Source organism: Cupressus sempervirens, chromosome 3 (genome assembly GCF_028749045.1).
Source record: "Cupressus sempervirens isolate cs-2001-9-10 chromosome 3, ASM2874904v1, whole genome shotgun sequence".
NCBI classification, from domain to species: Eukaryota; Viridiplantae; Streptophyta; class Pinopsida; order Cupressales; family Cupressaceae; genus Cupressus; species Cupressus sempervirens.
Genome location: NC_143120.1, coordinates 935,709,025 through 935,729,384, shown reverse-complemented (window position 1 = coordinate 935,729,384; position 20,360 = coordinate 935,709,025). Strand labels below are relative to the sequence as shown.

The 20,360-nt window shown below is 37.6% G+C and overlaps 1 protein-coding gene across 1 annotated transcript in view; it reads right to left on the bottom strand.

Annotated features, from left to right (window-relative positions):
- Positions 1–20,360, bottom strand: part of SAMC1 (S-adenosylmethionine carrier 1) — a 161,253-nt gene that overhangs the window by 124,666 nt on the left and 16,227 nt on the right. The window contains exons 4-5 of the mRNA XM_089822555.1: positions 15,783–15,859; positions 1,076–1,166 (exon numbers count right to left, since the gene is read on the bottom strand). Coding sequence (XP_089678681.1) covers positions 1,076–1,166; positions 15,783–15,859 — 168 coding nt within the window. The remainder of the gene's footprint in view (positions 1–1,075; positions 1,167–15,782; positions 15,860–20,360) is intronic.

Below are 20,360 nucleotides of genomic sequence, written 5' to 3'. Positions count from 1 at the left end.
TTGCGTGTATCCCCTGAGTGCATGAGTGTGCTATGTTCGTTACGTGTGCATAGGCTGGTCTCGTCATATCTGTTATTCGTGTTGTAGGTGTTCGGTCTATAACTTTGCCTGTCGTCGATGGTTGCCCCTGCTTATATCTATGATCACCAAGTCTTTCTATATCATTTTCAATGATTTCTGGCCTTTTCTGATCTTCCCCTGTCCTTGTTTTATTTCGACTATAAACTTGCTTCCTCATCTAACGTGGTTCATCCCTTGATTCTGTATGGTATTTGTTTTAATTCCAATTTTTAATGATGACCCAGTCTCTCTTGCGATGCATATCTGCGACTCTGATGTGTTATCAAGACTACTTCCGCTACTTGTCATCTTCCCAGTCTTGATCGCTTGTTACTTCTTTCCTTTGGTTCAATGGTTTGTAGATATATATTTTCTATTGTTTTGATTGATTGCCTTTCCGTGTGCAGATCGGTCCCTCCTCCCTTGACATTCTATAATCTACATATATATGATGCCTTCAATTTTGACCCGTCATGTCTCTTGGTTGGTTGTGACTTGGGTCTATTATATAGTTCTTAAATATTTTAATAATATGTTAAATATTTATAACATTTCATATTAATAGTATCTTATAACATTTAACTTATCAAATATCTAATACTATTCTGTATTGATATTATTTTTAATATATTTTATTATTTATTCTCAAATCTTTCTTTTTTTGTAATTAATAAAGAATATTTGTTTATTAACCCTATATGGGGATATCACACAATCTATTCGCAAAAAGTGTAGATCAAATTTTAAGAGAGTTTATGTTTGAAAAAGAAGTCCAAACTGAAAACATAAATGAAGACTCTAGAAATTAAAACCAAGAGGAGAATTAACTAAAGTCTAACTATGTTATAGTAACATTTACATATGCATGTATATATAAGCAGCCTCATTTATAATCCAAATCTTTCAAATTTTAGTGCTATATAGCCAAGTTCCTAGATATTGTCATATCTTATGTTTGCAGAGGATGTTGCATGATGTTTCAGAAGATCAAATAAAAAAAATCTTGCAAACATACCAAATGAGCCACAGCACTGAAATTGTCTGGAAAAATATCCAACAATTTCTGCTTCAAAGGTTCATAAACTCCAACAAAAATTGCTGATGCCCTGTTACAAAAATAGACACACCAAGTAATAAAATAAGAAATCTAAGAAATCCAATTTGCACAGAAAATAGGCACCTAAATAAGGCAAGATTATGAAGCAATATGCCAGGCAAAATTACATGAAATCAAACAAGCAGCACATCTTCACTTTAGATATTCAAAATTGTTTGCTAAACTTCCAGTTAAAAGAAATATTCTAAAAACATTTTTTAAGGTCAACTTTATATGCATTTAGTATTTAGCCAGTACAAAGTATTACGACAGTTAACAACTTAACATTTTTTTGTTTAAATCATTACTAAATTTTGTGTTGACAAGGATATTGAACCAGCCTATTTAATGCATATTATTCACAAATATATAAACAAATAAATTAGGTATCTTACAAGTTAAGCAACATGTGAGGGAGGATTATCACATCACTACATAGATGAAATATTGATTGATTGGCTAATGGCCCTTCAACACCTGGAAAATGTGTTTCAACTGTGTGTTGAATTCAGAAAGAAACAAAACTTGCAACAGTAGGTTTTAGAGAGGAATTATAGGCTGTGAGTTTAAACCTTCCAAGGTGCATGGTAGGGCAAAATAATTCTCCAAGTGCTGCTTTGCTATCTCTCTGCATGTAGTAGTTGTTGGATTTAAAGAAGAGGTTCAAATGGATGTCTCCAACCCCAAGACTAGCATCCTAGACATCCCAGACATCCCAAGGACGACGTGTTTTTTTTTTCGGTAGCTTCAGTCGGATAAACCAATGAGTCTAGACTCTAAACTATCAAAGATATATAATTAATATCAAGTGAGAAATAATAAACATGTGTGTGTGTGTGTGTGTGTGTGTGTGTGTGTGTGTGTGTGAGAGAGAGAGAGTACAGCGATTCGATAAATGAAATACTTATGGATAATTAATACTTATCTGTGCATCATCATCCTTGATTGTCCTCATCGTCGCTGATGTGTTCATCTTATGACTTTATCTAAATTACTGATGCCACTGTTAGATGTATTCTTGATTGGTTGGAAAAGCTCCTTATTCATTTACCCAATCACTTTATCAATCTTCATCTCCAACTATTCCCCCAAATGAATAATCTGGTCTTTTCTTCTTATAATCAACTAACTTGGCTTCTCACGATGCTTATAACCTTCATGGTATTATTATTTACCACATCCATTAAATGAAGAAGTAATACCAATCTGCAATAGTGACGTGGATTGGAGAGGAAAACGAACACAAATATGAACACAAAAATACAGATCTCATCACAAAATTAGAGGGGGGAGAAGAAGATACAAGCCTGCATCAATGCCTGCAGCCGCCTGCTTGTTTGTCTACCTCTAACAAATCCTTTTTATTTTGGGCACAGGTATAGAAGCAGATATATATGATCCCGATCAGCCATTGTTCAATAATGCTCATCTAGGAAATGCAACAGTGAATGCAGAGAGAAAGACCGTTGTCTGGAATTTATGAAACTTCTTTTATGTGAAGTTGCAACACCATCCAACGGGGATTCTAAAATACATAATACCTACGTATGGAAATCACCGTAGAAGCATATGCAGGAAACAAAAGAGCATCAGAAATAAGAATGAAATACCTATACTTAACAATAATAGCATGTACATGGCAGTAGAAATAAGGTGGACAAAATCCACAATTATTACATGACAACAAAAGTGAGAACTGAAAATGACAATGGAGATCTAAGGAGGATGCACTATTTTTTAGGAATATAAACAGTGAGCATAATGTGCAGCATGGACTGGTCATGACAATGGAGATCTAATTGACCGAGGATGATGATGAGGTTGAACACTTTGGCTATATAAAAGATAGACATTCAATAATTGTTTTATTATCAATTGAATTGGATGTGGTAAATTATGATACCACAAAGGTTTTAAGCATTGTAAGAAGCCAAGTTAGTTGACGATAAGAAGAAAAGACCACATAAGTGGGGAATAGTTGGAGAAGAAGATTAATAAAGTGAATGGGTACATTAATAAGGAGTCTTTTCCAACCAATCAAGAATAAATCTAACAGTGGCATCAGTAATTTAGATAAAGTCATAAGATGAACACATCAGGGATGACAAGGACAATCAAGGATGATGATGTGCAGATAAGTATTTGTTAGTCTTAAGTATTTCGTTTATCTAATTAATGTAGTCTCTCTCTTATTTGTGTTTCTATCTGCACTATAAGAGCTATTTGCCTTGATTTTTTTCCTCTCTCTAGGGATGTTCTTGTAGAAAAGGGAAGATTGATATCAAATTCAGAGGGAGTCTAACACTTCCTTAAAGGCAACATTGGAGGAGAAGCTCAGAAGATTGATATTCAAAGGAAGTCTGAAAATTTGTGTGCATGACTTCATGATTTTTATGGGCCTGCTCCTTGTGTACATCATGAGGAAGTGACGACTTCCAAATGATTATCACTTGTATTTGTAGAATTTATTGAAAGGTGACGATCTTACAATAACTTAATCTTCTATTATGATGGATATCTTATGATGTCTAAGCAAATCAAAATAGATTATATCTTGCATGGTGGATTAAGTTCCTTAAACAGACCATGAATCTTCCTATGGTAAGTATCATTGAGGATATGTGTGGACATACCTTATGAACATTTTTTGAGTACTTGGTGAATGTCATGCAACTGGATATTCAGAAGGCTACTACTCAAGAGTACTTGGTGAATATCATGCGACTTGATGTTTAGGAGGCCATTACTTAGAGTACTTGGTGAATATCTTGCAACTCGACATTCAGGAGGCCATTACTCAGATATTTAGTGAATATCATGCAACTTGATGAACTGAGGCCATTGCTCGGAGTACTTGGTGACTATCACACGACATGATATTTTAAGGCCACTACGGATATCATGAGATGTTATCTTATGGTGAGTATCTTCTGATCAAAGATATTCTTAAACATGCTATCCTTGATATTACACTGAGGTGATATCAATTTATGTGTTTATCCTCCCTAGCTAAGAGGAAGTGTTATTGGTTTTTGGTAGCTTAAGTCAGAAACCTATGAGTCTAAAATATTTAATGGAAATTAGTTATATATTTATATATATAACTATAAAATTATAATTGTCATTATGTTAATTACATAATAATGAATAGACATGTCCGCTTAAGGGACATGTCTCTTCTTGGCTCATTCTCAATACAAATACAAGAGATCGTTGTCATTGGAAAACAAATACTTTAAAATAGGCAGTGCTATTACATTTGCAGTGCTCCTAAATTCAACACAACGGGATGTGTTAGTTTTTGTAAAAATAAATTAAATATTATCATGTTACCGCATAAGTTAATTTAAGAAACGCACACAGACCAAGAATACGAACATGAACAACAACCAGCAGAACTCATTAGTATTCGCATATGCCCACAGTACATTAGGCTTCTATGGTAAGATATGATGATTACAATGCTATCCGAAGGGGTTATAAATACTTTCCGAAGAACTTTCCCGAAGGAGTCCGTCAGCCAGATACATAAACTTTTTCGAAGGGTCCTGTCGGCTGATACACAATTTCTTTTCCGAAGGGACCCGTCGGCCAATACACAATTTCTACCGACGACATCATCCCCCCCCAAAAAGAAAAGTCGTCTCCTGACGACTATTACAAAATCTCTGAGAGAAATCAACAACCAAAATACATTGACTGACTAACTGGTCTTCAACACTGTCACCTTAGCCAATCTGACATCTGACCCTAATAGCCACCTGTGCCACTTTCGGCCTTCCAATTCCGGGTACACTAAACCAAGTGTCGCTGTACTGCCTCCAACTAGATGATCAGCTCCTCCCGAGCTCTCTACGCATCCACCAAGATAGCCTCACGGCCAACACCTACTCTCAGTGCCTCTGGTACACAGACACTCCATGCCTGCAGCAGCTCCAAGTCTTCTCCACTGGTCAAACTCCCACGATTGATATCCGCAACGACTGGGGGTCGAGGGGCAGCGCCCCTCACCGCCAAGACCAAATTAGCACTCCGAAACCCACACAAAAATGCACGGAACACACCATTTCTGTCATTATCTGCCGATTCTGCACTCTTTCTGGCAACCATGGATGCGTCCCCTTCCCTTTGGCATCATCTGTCACTCATTCTAAACAACTTGATTCTGTCGTAGTTTTTTTTTTTTTTTTTTTTTTAGAAAACCTCCTGTCACCCTTCTGTGATGAAATCCGTACGGCTTCAATCTTGACACTGTCTGCTGATTGCATATGGATGCCTCCTTCCTAGAGCTGCCACGCACACAGGTTTTGATGAAACAATTCTGAAGGCGTCTTTACTATTTCAATCTTTTGGAAAAGCCATACTGCAATATCCCACCAAGTCTTCAAAATCCGTACGATGGAAAATAACAAAATTTGGCTCCAAATTCCGTATGTTAACTTGGAGTATTGCCAAATTCGAAATTTACAAAATGTATGCTCGCAAACTCCATAAATCCGTACGGTGAAAAAGTCCATACATTCTCAGTTTATTGAAATCCGTACGGTGGTTCCAATTACAATACTCAGCTCTTAAAAACCGTACAACACTTAAAAACTGTACATCTAAAAAAAAGTGCACCAATCTTCAATTATGGAAACCGTACCACTTTTTCCCTGAAAACCGTACGGCACTCCTTTTCCCTGAAAACCGTACGGTGCATATGGAAGCCGTACATTATTCTTCCCTTCACTATGAAATCTGTACGGTACTGTTTTCTTCAAATATTGAAACCCGTATACCAAAAAGAAAACCGTACACTGCAAGAAAAAGTCGTACTTCTCATACTTTATAATATGCAAAAGCCGTACTTTCTCCAAAACCGTACGGTGAATAGTTAAGAATCCGTACGGTAAGTAGTGAAATCTGCACAGTGAAAAAGTTCGTACATTTTCAGGCTATGAAAATCCATATGGTGGTCTCAGTGTTACAATATGCAACTCTTAAAAAACCGTACAATGCAAAAAAAAAAAAATCGTACTACAGTAAAACCGTACACCAACCCTTCAATTATGAAAATCGTACATTGTCTACGAAACCGTACTTCAAATTTGAAACCCGTACATTGTCTTAAAAACCATACTACAAATATTAAATTGTCTGGAAAATCATCCTTCAGATATGAAAAACCGTCCGGTACTTCCTTTTCCCTTCAGATATGAAACCGTACGGTACCTTTTTTTTTTTTTTTTTTAAAAGAAAGAATAGCAAAGTCAATTTACCCTTCGACCGTCGTCACCATCGGTTTGCAATGACGAAGGGGTCTCCCGAAGGCCATTTTGTGATGCAGAAGTCTTCCGGCCATGGTATATCTTCAGCTTCGAGCCATTCACCGCCTGAGGCACTTCCTGTCCATCCAAAGTCCATAATTTTATTACTCCATTGTCCCCTACTTCCCAAATCTGATACGGCCCGACCCACTTAACTTTGAACTTGCCTGGTTTGATCTCATTCCACTATCCGAGTTGAAACCTGCTACGCCTGATCTGTGTCATCTCCATATCGCCCAGTTTGTTCCCGAAGTTCGCTACCATGGACTCCGTCAACTGCCCCTTCAGTCCGTCAATAACACTTTCACTCTGTAGTGCTACAACTTTTATTAAACCCTTCCTCGTTGTTGCCTATGCAGACCGTATCGTGTGTCTTCCTTGCCGCCTGTACCTTTCTGCTATATCTGTGGTTCGACATAATACTTTCTTCCTGCGCAGTCGTACAGTAGAATCTTTCCTTCTTTTGGGTTATTACTGTATGTTCTGTCCTTTAGCTTCAGTCATATCCGCATTTCCTTCTTCGGCTTCTCTGTGTTGCTTCGAACATTCATTTCCTCCTTCGGCTTCTCCATGTTCTTTCGGACATTCATTTCCTCCGTCAACTTCTCTGTGTTCCTTCGGACATTCATTTCCTCCTTCGGCTTCTCTGTGTTCCTTCGGACATTCATTTCCTTCTTCTTTCTTACCTTCGTCGATCCTTAGCATATTACAACTTGGGAAGAGCTCGTAATCCTCTATCTGCCAGTGGTAAAGACCATTTACTGAATCCAGATCGTCATCTCCTTCCAATCGTAGGACTCCCTCCTGATTTGGTTCCATATTCTGCCTCCTTTCATCCTCTTCTTCGGAATCTGACGATAGAGCTTCTTCTCCAACCCTCTGAGTGTGTAGATCGATGACATACCTCCGCCCTTTGCTTTCAAGTGATAAAGTATTTTTCTTCCAATCGTGCTTTGCCTTTGCTTGTATCAGCCATCCCCGACACAGAATAGCATCTAACCCTTTCCGCCTGAGAGGAATCACAACGAAGTCCAACAGGAATGGTTGTGTTCCAATTGTCACTGGTTGCGCTGTGAGTATTCCCAATGGCTTGATTCCATGTTGATCGGCTATTAACAACTGGAAGGTAGGTGGCTACAACGTTGGCTGTCCCAACTTTTTCCAGGTGTCTTCAGGCAACACATTGACACCGGACCCTCCGTCCACAATCGTTTCCGTCAATATAGTCCCGAGAATTCCCATTTCGACGACTGTCGGATGGCGTCCGAATGAGAGGGCTCACAACATCGGATCTTCTGCACTTGCGCCACTTTCCTTCTCCTTTTTGTCCACTGTACTTGCTCCACTTTCCTGCTCCCTTCCATGTTCTCCTGGGAGTTTAGCAGCAGGGACGATGTTTGTGAGTGCCGATCGGAGCTGAGGCATAGTGAGCAACAGATCATTTATCCTGATGGGTATCTCGGCTTGCAATATTTGCCGTACGATGTTCTGTTCTGCGTAGTTCCGTACGGAGGTACGAGGCGTGTCCTTCAGGTGTGCCATTTCTGCCTGCGTTGCTCTCTGGATCTCTGCCCGTGCTTCCTCCAGTCTCTTTTTTTCCTCCGTCGGATCAGGGTATAGCTTCGCTTGCTTTCGAGTGATTGCCAGAACTTCTTCCTCGCCTGTCCCAATAGTAATCAAGTTTACTCCAGACTTCGAGCACTTAGCATCGTCATGATCACCAGGTCCACACCATCGGCATAGCAACTTCGGTGTGTTCGCCTTTGTGCACTCTCGGGCAAAGTGACCCCACAAATTGCATGTACGGCATTGAACTATCGGTCGGCCATTCGCATCATACTGGATTCGACTTCTTCTGCCATTATTGTTGTTGCTGCTATTGTTGTTGTTTTGACCGTGCCGGTTGTTTCTGTATCCGCCCGATGTGGCACCTTCCGTACTGGTGTTCTCGTTCCCTCCTGACGGAGATGCCTCCTGTGTCAGGAACACTTGTTGCGGTGTTCTTGTTTTCAAGTTGAAAGGGCATTCCTTTACTGAGTGTCCCATAATCTGGCAAATCTCACAAAATTGGTCTTTCGGGCAGGATCCCTTCGTATGGCCTTCTTTCTTGCACTCCGTACACCATAGGTCATTGCCCTTAGTCTCCTTGTTCATGTTTTTGAACTCTTTCATCATCCGAAGCATGTCCTTCTGAAGAGAATGGACTTTCTTGCTGCTGCCTTCATCGTTGCTGCTATCTTCTCCTGAAGGCTCATCGTCATCTGAATCGGATGAGCTGGTCTTCTTCTTCTTCTTTGTCTTCTGTTCACTTTCGAGGTTCAATGCTCGATTGTATGCTTCAGTATATGTCGATGGTGGCACGATCTTCATCTTTTTCCGCAGCTTCGGGTGAAGGCCTTCAATGAACCATCTTTTCTAGAGTCCATCTGCCGGCTTATTCTCCATTTTACTGATTAAGTCCTTCAATCTCCTGGCGAAGACCCATACTATTTCATTCTTCTTTTGCTTGGTATTGAATATCTCTGCTATAATTTCATTATCATCACGCAAAAGTTGAAATTCTGCAATGAACTCCTCCTTAATGTTATCCCAATTATTTAATTTTTGTGGATCAGCATCAGTAAACCAATCAATCGCAACACCCCATAGGGTAGCAGGAAATTGTCGGATCCATTCGTTTGTATCTGTTATGCCGTTTGCCCTCCAGATCGTTTCACATGTTTTACAATGTCGAATGGGATCAGCTGCTTCATCACCATCGAATTTAGGCAATTTTTCCTTCGGACCTGCCATTATCACTGTATGTCGAGGATTTTGTTGTGTACCTGCACTGTTTTGCACTCCCGCGCTATTATGCACACCCGCGCTGTTCTAGACACCCGCGTTGTTTTGCACACCCGCGCTGTTTTCTGCTTCCGCACTGTTTTCAATACCCGCGCTGTTTTCTGCTTACGCACTGTTTTCAATACCCGCGCTGTTTTGGACTTCCGTGCTGTTTTCAACACCCACGCTGTTTGGTGAAGAAGAGGGTTCGTCAACCGAAGCTGTTCGTTCCGAAAGTATATCTCGGACGAAGAGGTCACTCCAGGCTCGTGCTCCTTCGACACTCCAAGCCGTGCGAGTCGATCTCCTTCCGTCAAGATTCTCTTCCCATGGCGTATACAAGTTCAGAAACTGCTCCCTCGCTTCTTCCACCAAATCAAGCCGTTGTCGAGTCTCCTTCAACAATCCTTCTGCGCTCTTGTTTCCGTCGGGAATCTTCTGAAATCTCCTTCGACGCTCTATCTGCTGAGCCAAAATTAAATTTTCTTGCACAACGCATATGTCATCTTTTTCCTTCAGCTTACTCTTATCTTTGTTCAACTGATTCGGCATTTAATTCATCTCCGCCTGCCTGCGTACCAGGTCCATCGGGCAACGGCGCCAAATGTTACCGCATAAGTTAATTTAAGAAACACACACAGACCAAGAATACGAACATGAACAGCAACCAGCAGAACTCTTATTATTATTCGCATATGCCCACAGTACATTAAGCTTCTATGGTAAGATATGATGATTACAATGCTGTCCGAAGGGGTTATAAATACTTTCCGAATAACTTTCCCGAAGGAATCCGTTGGCCAGATACATAAACTTTTTCGAAGGGTCCTGTCGGCTGATACACAATTTCTTTTCCAAAGGGACCCGTCGGCCGATACACAATTTCTACCAACGACATATCATACTAGTATTGCAAAGTTATAATGGTCATACAAGCTTTCTTGACAAGCTTTATAATAAAGTCACTTTAAAAATTCATTTTACTTATCAATAAGCTATTATGTTTTTGTTTTCCTATTGTTAACCCCTATTTTTGCATGTGTAAAATTTCCCTCTTTTAAGCAAAAATAGGTTGTGCTTATACTATCTTAGTCACCATTTCCTCGAGTCATTGCTGCTTTATTTTAAAGTCATTTCATTTTTTACCTTTAATTTCTGAAGTGGCCTTGTGAACTGCCAACTTGAACCTATGTCAAATTTCAACAGTTCATAGGTTCAAAGTTCATTCCTTGCATGTGTATATCTCGGGGCTTTGTTATAATAATTCAATATGCACAAGAAATAGTCCTATCAATGAATGAACTTGAACCTTTTGTGGAAGATTGTAGCTGTGACAAAGATCTTTATCTATGATTTTATGAGAGAGAAATTTGTTTGTTACGACCGTTGTGATCATCTTCAGCTGAAAGAGATATTTGCGATCATATTTAAGTTATTATTTTGGTAAAAGGACATATGTCATACGTCATGCAAAGAGGCATGTCTATGGAAATATGAAAGTTCTTATTTTTGAGACTCAAAGAGACCTTCGTGTGATAGGTGAAGAGTCTTATACAATCTATTTATATGATTGATTGGTATATTGTAAATTTAGTCAAATGAAAAGCCTTGTACTCATTTTTTTTTTTTATCATTAATAAAAGAGATATTTTGCTGGTGTGGTTGGGTTTATCCCTTCAAGTGGAAGGGTTTTCCCAGGGTAAATCTTTTGTGTCTTCTGTGCATTCTAATTAGTTTTCTTATGTTGTTTATCAAATTTTTGGACATAAAACTTAACATAGTATCAAAGCTAGGTTAGATAACAATAGTAAGAAAGATTCTCATGTTTATGCAATCAAGTTCATTAGAGCATAATGGATGTCTTTTGTTGAGCATTTGTTTTATATTATGTGTATTGTGATCCTTCTATGCACTGTGTGTAAATCTTAATCTTGTGGGAGGAAGATAACACTTTTCAGTGACTAAAGAACTGAGCGACAGTCTAACACATTTGGAGGAGATTTGGATTGCGATGATGTGAAGATAACATGGAGACTCTGCGTCATGTGTTTTTCAACGCAATTGTTTTCTATTGTGGCAGATAGTTCTCTCTTTATCACACAAGAATTGTCAAACATCTGCATATTCGAATGAGAGATAAGCTTTATTTTTACAAGTTATTTGTGCATGAGGATTGCATGTTCTAGTTATATTATTCTTAGCATGCTATCGGAGATCTTAATGATTGTTTCTCTTGGTTTGAAAAGGAATCAATGGCAATTTTCAAAGATAAGATTCCCTTCTTTTGATATCTCTCATTTAAAGAATTCGAAGAATACTATATGACATTCCCGTGCCAAGAGTTCTTGATTCATTCTCAGTGAAAATGTGTAGTTGTGCATTTCATTTCTGATGAGCATTGTAATTGTTTTCCCTTCTAGTATCGATAGTCATCCGGAAGGTATGCTCATCTCTCTCTCTATAGTTCTTCTGTTGGCAAGATTTCAATATGGTCCAACAACTCAAAGAAATCAGAAGGAGCATAGTCAGTTCTTGTTTCTTGTTGAAAGATTGCATATTATCTTTAATGTTTTAAAGCAGGAAGTGGGGGAGTTGTTAAGATTTGCTTTACGAAAATTATGTTTCGATTTTGTATCTGACGTGCCTATGAAAGACGCTATTCTGGGCGTTTTATATTCTCGGCAGTGATCACCACGTTCTTCAAGCTTCCATTTTTATGTAATGGCTAGATAAAAAGTTTCTAACGAATAGTTGGAATTTATTTTTGCACGGTGGTTATCGTTGTGATTGATTCAAAGAAATCCAACATGTAATCATGCACCGCACAAGGCCTCCTGCTCGTGTTTTGTTTATTTTGGAAACTTTACTTTCTTATCCATCTTCTATGCTTGACCAAGAGCGGGCTACTGTCATCAATTTGGAGTATGTTCTTTTACTAAATTTCAGATTTTGCCAGGCACAGTCATTATAATGAAGCACGAATGGGCATTTGTGAGAGTTTACCAAATAATTATCTCTTCCTTTATCTAAAGGCCAACATGCCATCCAAGAACATGGGTAATTCATGATGGCAATATTTTGACTATTGATCGAAATAAATGTAGAGTTCAATTTGTCAGACTAGAATTGGAAGTTGAATCTGTAATGGACATTTACTGCATGCCATTGAATCCTTTGAAGAATACTCTAGTCACACTGAGAAGAATCAATGTAGTTTTGGTTGGATTAGGTCGGATGTTTTAAGGCATTCAAGTGGAGTCAAAATCTAGAGGTTGGGGTATTCATATTTCTTCAAAGATTTCTTTGAATGGAACAACTAGAGACTGGGATTCCAGAACTAGATTGGATGGATTTGATCCTCCAATATAATTGGGTAAGTGAATTGGTTTGCATTTGTCACCAGAAATAAAGTTGAATCAATTATGGGGATATATTTTTGTTTATGATTCACTTGCAAGCTGCTCAGTGGAGCAAAGTTGTCAGCATGCAAGGATGCAACAAGCAACAATGAGAGACTGAGCTTCAGATTCAGAGGGAGATTGCATGGCATTGATCTGGCCTTGCATGGCATTAATCAAAGATCTTTATTAGTTGCAGGACAAATGAGATGTCAAGAGGCTAAGCTTCAAAAGAAGCTTTTATGATAGAGTGAGATGGTCAGCTTCAGAGGGAGTTGTTCTTGACTGAGAGGGAGTCCTTATTATTAAAGTTGTCCCTGCGGAGAGGGAACCTCTGTTATTAAAGTTGTCCTTGCTAAGAGGGAGTTTCTGTTAAGAGAAAATCTCAACTATTTATGCATTCTTCTCAAGGAGAAGTTTGAGGTGAAAGCCCTTGTCCCACCCTCTGTGAGTAGGTACGATGGATCACCCTCTACAAGCAAGCATGGTAGAAATGCATTCTTCTCTAGGGGAAGTCTGATGTGAAAGCCCTCGTTCCACCCTCTACAAGTAGGTATGGTGGACCACCCTCTGCGTGTAGGCATGGTGGAAATGTATTCTTCTCTAGGAGAAGTTTGAGGTGAAAGTCCTCACTCCACCCTCTGCAAGTAGGTATGGTGGACCACCCTCTTTGAGCAGGCATGGTGGAAATGTATTCTTCTCTGGAAGAAGTTTTGAGATTAAAAGTCTTCTTTCTACCCTTTACGAGAAGGCATGGTGAAAGACATGTGTGTGACTTCATTCTATGTTCTTATGAGTAACTATGAAGGATTATGTTATGCTTATCATCTTTAGTTGCAGCTATGTGTGCATGCCTGAGTAAAGATCTCTCTCTTGCTAAGAGGGAGTGTTGTAGATTGTAACTGCGACATAAATCTTGATCTCTGATTTTATGAGAGAGAAATTTGTTTGTTATGACCGTTATGGTCATCTTCAGGTGAAAGAGATATTTGCGATCATATTTAAGTTATTATTTTATGTAAAAGGACATGTGTCATATGTCATGCAAAGAGGCATGTGTATGGAAATATGAAGTGTTGAATATGTGGAAATAAGAAGGGTCTTATTTTTGGGACTCAAAGAGACCTTCGTGTGATAAGTGAAGAGTCTTATACAACCTATTTATATGATTGCTTGGTATATTGTAAATTAAGTCAAGTGAAAAGCCTTGTACTCATTTCATTTTTTTATGATTAATAAAAGAGATATTTGGCTGATGTGGCTGTGTTTTTCCCTTCAAGTGGAAGGGTTTTCCTAGGATAAATCTTTTGTGTCTTCTGTGCATTTTAATTAGTTTTCTTATGTTGTTTATCAAATTTCTGGACAAAAAATTTAACACCTTTGAACCTTTCCATCAGGATTCAAAAGTTCAAAGTTCAATGGTACGTCGGCCTATAAAACTGTCATGTGCTTGTATGTTTTGTCACTGCCCCAAGTCCCAAGTCTTTGTTTGAAATGAGTATGAAGCAAGATAAGCGGTATCAATTTGATGTTGAACTTGAACCTTTGAACTGTTTTGCAAATGGTTCAAGGTTCCTTATACATTGGAAGCAAGTGTGTGGAAAAGAGATAAAGGAAAAAAATAAAGAAGGCATCGCACAAAAGGGAATATTTCAGGCATATTGAAGGTTTCAAATTTCAAAATGTTTCCATGGATGGAAGTAATTTTTTTATATAATAAGCCTTCATGCCGAAGTGATTTGTAATTAATAAGGGTATCAGATTTCCACCTTATCAAGATTAATTTTACATGACTGAATTAGTTGTGCAGAGCATGAGAATCTACTTCCCGGATTTTCCACCTTTATATGTACATGCTATGAGCTATTTTCTCGTTATGAAGCCGCAATTTGCTGAAGGAAGAGGACAGTATTGGAGGTAGATGCATTCTCTATCTCAAAGCTAGCAGAAATTTGATATCTATGACAGGTAACCTTTGAAAATCTTCTTTATCACTGTTGTTCATTTGTTCTGGAAATACATATATATATATATAATGTACCAAAGTTTACAAAAAAATTGTCCTTCTGATGTACCAAAACCACAGGCTCGTACCTAGTCCTGTACCAAAACCTCTAACCCATACCTAACCTCATAAAAGAACCAGCACCTTAGCTCATAGATGATTTGCTCAATATCACTAGACTATTTATTACCCACAAAGGCTGGGAGTAGTGTCTCTTGAAACACAAGAACCCCTAATTACACCTATGACAGCAATGATATTATTCAACTAAATTCCAAGCCTTATTAGACACCAAACTATAGATTACACCCTCAAATCTCTTATAATTCCTCAACTTGTTTGTCCTAGGTCGCCTTTCAAGGCACCATCAAAGCTCAACTTAACCCAACCCAACACCTTTTTAGCTACCCCTTTATTGGGGTTAAATATCTCCCATGTTGTGTTTGTTTTTTCACCGGAAAAGGAATGTAACACAAAATAATCTTGAAGGGATAATAAATGAAGAGAGCCACTACTTCCAATATTTAAATGTTCATTGCTTTCACCAAAAAATTGGCAAAGTACTCTTAATTTTCTTTCTTTCTCCCATTTAGTTAATCCGTAGAAATAAAAACCTTTCACCAAAACACATAATAGCAATATAGTGGTTAATAGTTTGTCACTTAAAATTATAAAAGATGAGAAAAACTATTGGTACAGTTACGCCTAGATTGTATTCACTCTTGGGTTCATTTTAACCAAACAATAAGAGTTGAAAAATGCATTCAGCGTAGTGTTGTGTTCTGTAACAGCAAATGACAAATTTGGCAGCAGCATGTATCAGTGAAAGGCTGATAGCTAAAGTATATGCTAGTAAGAAACAGCTACACATTGAACAGGTTAACGATATCATTATTTCAAAGATTCGGAATATAGACATCAAAAGTTATACCTTTCCAAAATAACACTGAGTTAGCTATAATCATCCAACAGCATAATGTGTTAACTTACTTTGTCTTGACTCTTAATCTATATGTGAGATGCACTCAAGTATTCCTCTAACTGCCTACAAAATCAATAGCAGATAGTAGGATATACAAGAAAATTCTTACGGTAAAACACCTGCAAGGTTTCCTCCAAGCCCTGAATATAGACCCTTGAGAACTATTTTACCCCCAACTCGAGCTGCCTGAAACACAGCATATGTACATAATAAGGTAACTTGCATTTCCAAAATAATTAAAATTAAATTAGAACTGTAAACATTAAAAAGCGTGATTATCATAATGGATAGTCTGTCTCAGGAAAAGAAAAGATAAAAATAAAAGTTTCCAGCTACATTTACACCAGACTGCTTGAAAACCAAATAAGTCTAAACAGAATAGTAATGTTTGAAAACCAAAATAATCTAGAAGTGTGTGGATATTTTTCTCAGAACCTAAACATTGAGTTTACAGAAATCATTCACAAGCATTGCCCTTTGTTCAAGCTACTAAATACTTTCTCAAAAATTGGATAGTTGTCTCTCATCCCAAACTGAACTAAACAGACCTAAGAACGGCCAGAGTAAATTTCAAACAACCATTTACACATGGCCAATGCATATTTATTTCTGTATACATTTCATTTTTTTTATAACTTAGTTAGGGTTAGTACTGGCTTAGGGTTTCTTATTTCATTTAATCTTTTTCCCAAGTGACAGTCAAGTGGGAAAGGCTGATAAGGATAGCTGGATTGTAGACAGCACAGAGATGAGAAAAATGTTTTTCTAAATTCACTGGTTCTAAATCTACTGGTCATGAGAATGGCTGGGAAGTTTTCTTGTGCATCTCATGTTTTCGATTCTATTGGAAACAAGGAAATCTGAGCCAAACCCACAGAAGCACATCTTGCTTTCCATATACACAATTTCATGCAGATAGCCTTGGGTCCCATGTCTATTCCCGAAATCAAATTGAGCAGACCACTATTCACTGTTCTATATTATAGTTGCTTAAAAATCTATCATTAGTGATATAGTAATGTGTATGATAGCTATAAGTAAAATGTATTAGTTTGTGGTTATATTAAAATCAGTTATGTTCAAGATATAAAAGTGATGTCCATCCATAGACAGGCAGATGCCCCTTCATTCATTTGAGCAGATGAACATAAAAAATGTAAGTCGGCTTTTATTCTTGAATTAGATATAGGTGCGAATGAATTGGCCATAGATAGGAGAATTACTCTTTTTTTATCGGTAGTTGAATTACTCTTTTAATTTGCATTGACTTCAATCAACAATCATCACATGATATGCTCAAAGCAAATATAATGGCCCAGGTTCAATTATGCATCTTAACTACAACCTATGATCTCTATATATGAAACGTCTGACTAATTCTAGACCTGCATATCTTCAATTAGTATTCTAGGCTCAAGCCTTCTCATCTAGGATGGTCATATTATTGTCACTTAATGCCATAGGTCAATCCTCGGTTTGTAACAGCTTGACTCAATTGGACCATGGCTCATGTATTCATTTCCCTGCTCCAAAAGCCTACAACTTGCATGTACCATTTTTGTGTCTTGTAAGAGATTTCCATTTTTGGGCCTAGGTGTAAGAGAAGGGTGGTGAGCAGGCTCATAAGTAGGCCATCCTAGGACCATTGTGGCCTAGGACAAATAGGACACTTGCAAAGTTAAATAACTCCTTACAACCTCCACCAGATTCCACAAGATGGCAACTGTCTATAGCATGATGAAAAGTGGTTTAGGAAATCAGTTCAACTCACCAAGCAAGAGAGCTATGGCGAACATCCACTCCTAGGTTCAATTATGGCCCAGGTTCAATTATGCATCTTAACTACAACATGTGATCTCTATATATGAAACGTCTAACTAATTCTAGACATGCATATCTTCAATTAGTATTCTAGGTTCAAGCCTTCTCATCTAGGATAGTCATATTATTGTCACTTAATGCCATAGGTCAATCCTCAGTTTGTAACAACTTGACTCAATTGGACCATGGCTCATGTATTCACTTCCCTGTTCCAAAAGCCTACAACTTGCATGTACCATTTTAGTGTCTTGTAAGAGATTTCCATTTTTGGGCCTAGGTGTAAGAGAAGGGTGGTGAGCAGGCTCATAAGTAGGCCATACTAGGACCATTGTGGCCTAGGACAAATAGGACATTTGCAAAGTTAAATAACTCCTTACAACCTCCACAAGATGGCAACTGTCTATAGCATGATGAAAAGTGGTTTAGGAAATCAGTTCAACTGACCAAGCAAGAGAGCTATGGCAAACATCCACTCCTAGGCTTGGTGTAAAAATGGATTTGGGTAGAGCCGTCATGTCTTTTCACCCATGTATTTATAAATATAATGTTACTTGAATAACCCTAATGGTTAACTATATGTATGTAAAAAAAAGTATGTTGCACATGTCCCCTTCATGTTGTGATTGTAGGATCCAAATCCAGAATCATATGTTTTAACAAATAAACAAGTTAAAGCATATGCTGGTAAAAAAGAACAAATAACAGACTTGTTTTGAGCAATAGCAAATAACAAATGGGAAGATAAGTAAAGAAAATCAAGTTTTAAAGTCAATTAGGCATTTTCAGTCTATGGCGAGAACCCATCCACTGGACTGTCCTAATGTTGGACTCGGGAGAGTCCCAAGAAAAAACTCCAAAATCTGAGTTAAGGACTCGGCTCGCAAATCTGTGGCGAATCAACACAGCTCACTAATGGACTCACAAGTCGTTCCGAATCCAAGGTGGGGCCTCTGCTTTTTGCATCTATGATAGAAAGGGTCACTTAGTATCTGTTGTTGCAAAGTGCATCCAAAATTGGAAGACAATTAATTAGTCTTATGTAATGTCCCTGTTTTGGAGGTAATTTGATTTAATTAATTTAATTAATTAAGTTGTCCAAAATAATGAATATTTTATGAGGATGACTAATTAATTATTTTAATTAAATAAATAAGTGGTATTAAGTTAATTATTTATAAAGTTATCAAATAAATAAATATTAAAAGGTAACTTTATATTTAATTAATTTAATAAAATGACAAATAAAATAATATATCATAAAGTCAATAAAAATATAATAATTTCAAGAAGCTTCTAGATTTTGGGCCAACCTCTTGAGGAAAAAGTATAAATAGACATCATGGGCCTCATTCTCATCATCCAAGAATTGATGATTGTTTGATGTGATTATTTGGTGGAGAAGCCAGCTAGGGTTTCAGCTATTGGAGGATCTTTGGGGCCGAAAACCCTCATTGGTTATGCAATTTTGAGGCTGTGAGATACCAATTGAATTATTGTTGATTGTGGGCTTTACTCCAGAAGTCCAATCTTGTGCTTCGTGGTGGAAATTATTTGAGTACAATAGTTGATGTATTATTGTACTTGCAACAGCTGATGTATTGTTGCATTTGATGGAGAAGTTACTTCAGCAGCTAATGTATTGCTGAGATTGATTATTGAGCAAGATCATTACAAACCTTCATAATCTGTTGTCATGGAGGGTGATCAGCCTATGTGAATCTCATGTTTTTGCTCTTACCTTTCGATTGAGTAGGCCAATCATTCTAGGTATTGTTGCATTCAATTCCTATCGTCGAGACAATCGTTTTAGGGGCGAATTGGAAGGCGTTTGGCGCTGCAATTAATTATCTAAACTTTTGCCAGGCAAGAACAGGGGCAGCAGCTTGAGTATTTCGATTTGAGCTTGGAAGGTGCCTATCACATTGGATTTTTATTGTTTCTTCATCAACAACATTGGGCGTCATCATTACTAGGTTCTTCTTGCATTCACTAAGTAGTTTGCATTGTCATCGTAGGCATTTTAATTGCTGCTATAAGTGAATACTCAGAAGATCAAATTTTGCACTATTGTCAAACAATTGTCAGCCAAGAGTCTTGACCAATTCATCGCATCACTGTAGTAGACATTTTATTGCAAAGAAGGAGATATAAGTTATTGGTCAACTACTATTGTAATTGAATATGCTATTGCCATTCATGATCAACTTATTAGTTTGCATGCCAATTGTTTGTCAAAATGTCAATTGGCTATAGGTTATCTTTTTTGGCATAAATAATGTTATAATTATGCATACCAAATGTTTGTTAAAATACCACTTGATTGTAAGTGCATAAATGTCATCTTAGGTTGCATCCAAAGTGTTTGTCATAATTACTAGTTGCTGTAGCTGCATATTGCAAGTAGTTTCAGTCACATATATGCATTGAATATTGTCAAAATGAGTTGCATATTCATTTTAGGTTATTGTTTAGTCAATTTAGTGTCATTTGTAAACATCCTCATTGATGTTAATTGAAGAAAAGAGTCATTAAAGCAAACTAAAATGTTATATCAGTCATATGACCCTTGTATGTGAAGTGTTTGACGAAATTCTTCGAGCCTTCAATCAGCATTTTAAGGTTAGATTTGTGCAGGGTCATTACAGTGGTATCAGAGCTCTGATCTTGCCATCCTATGGGAATTGATTTCATTATTTGTATGAAATTATTATCAGAGTGATCAGTATTTCTATTTCCCAGCCATGGATAGATACAGGAGGTCGAGTTCAGGAAGTCAACACAATAGTAGAGGGAAGAGAATAGAGTTAGATGCTTTGGTGGAAAGTGTCGAGAAATTAAGATTGCATCAGCAGCAACTTGCAGAGAG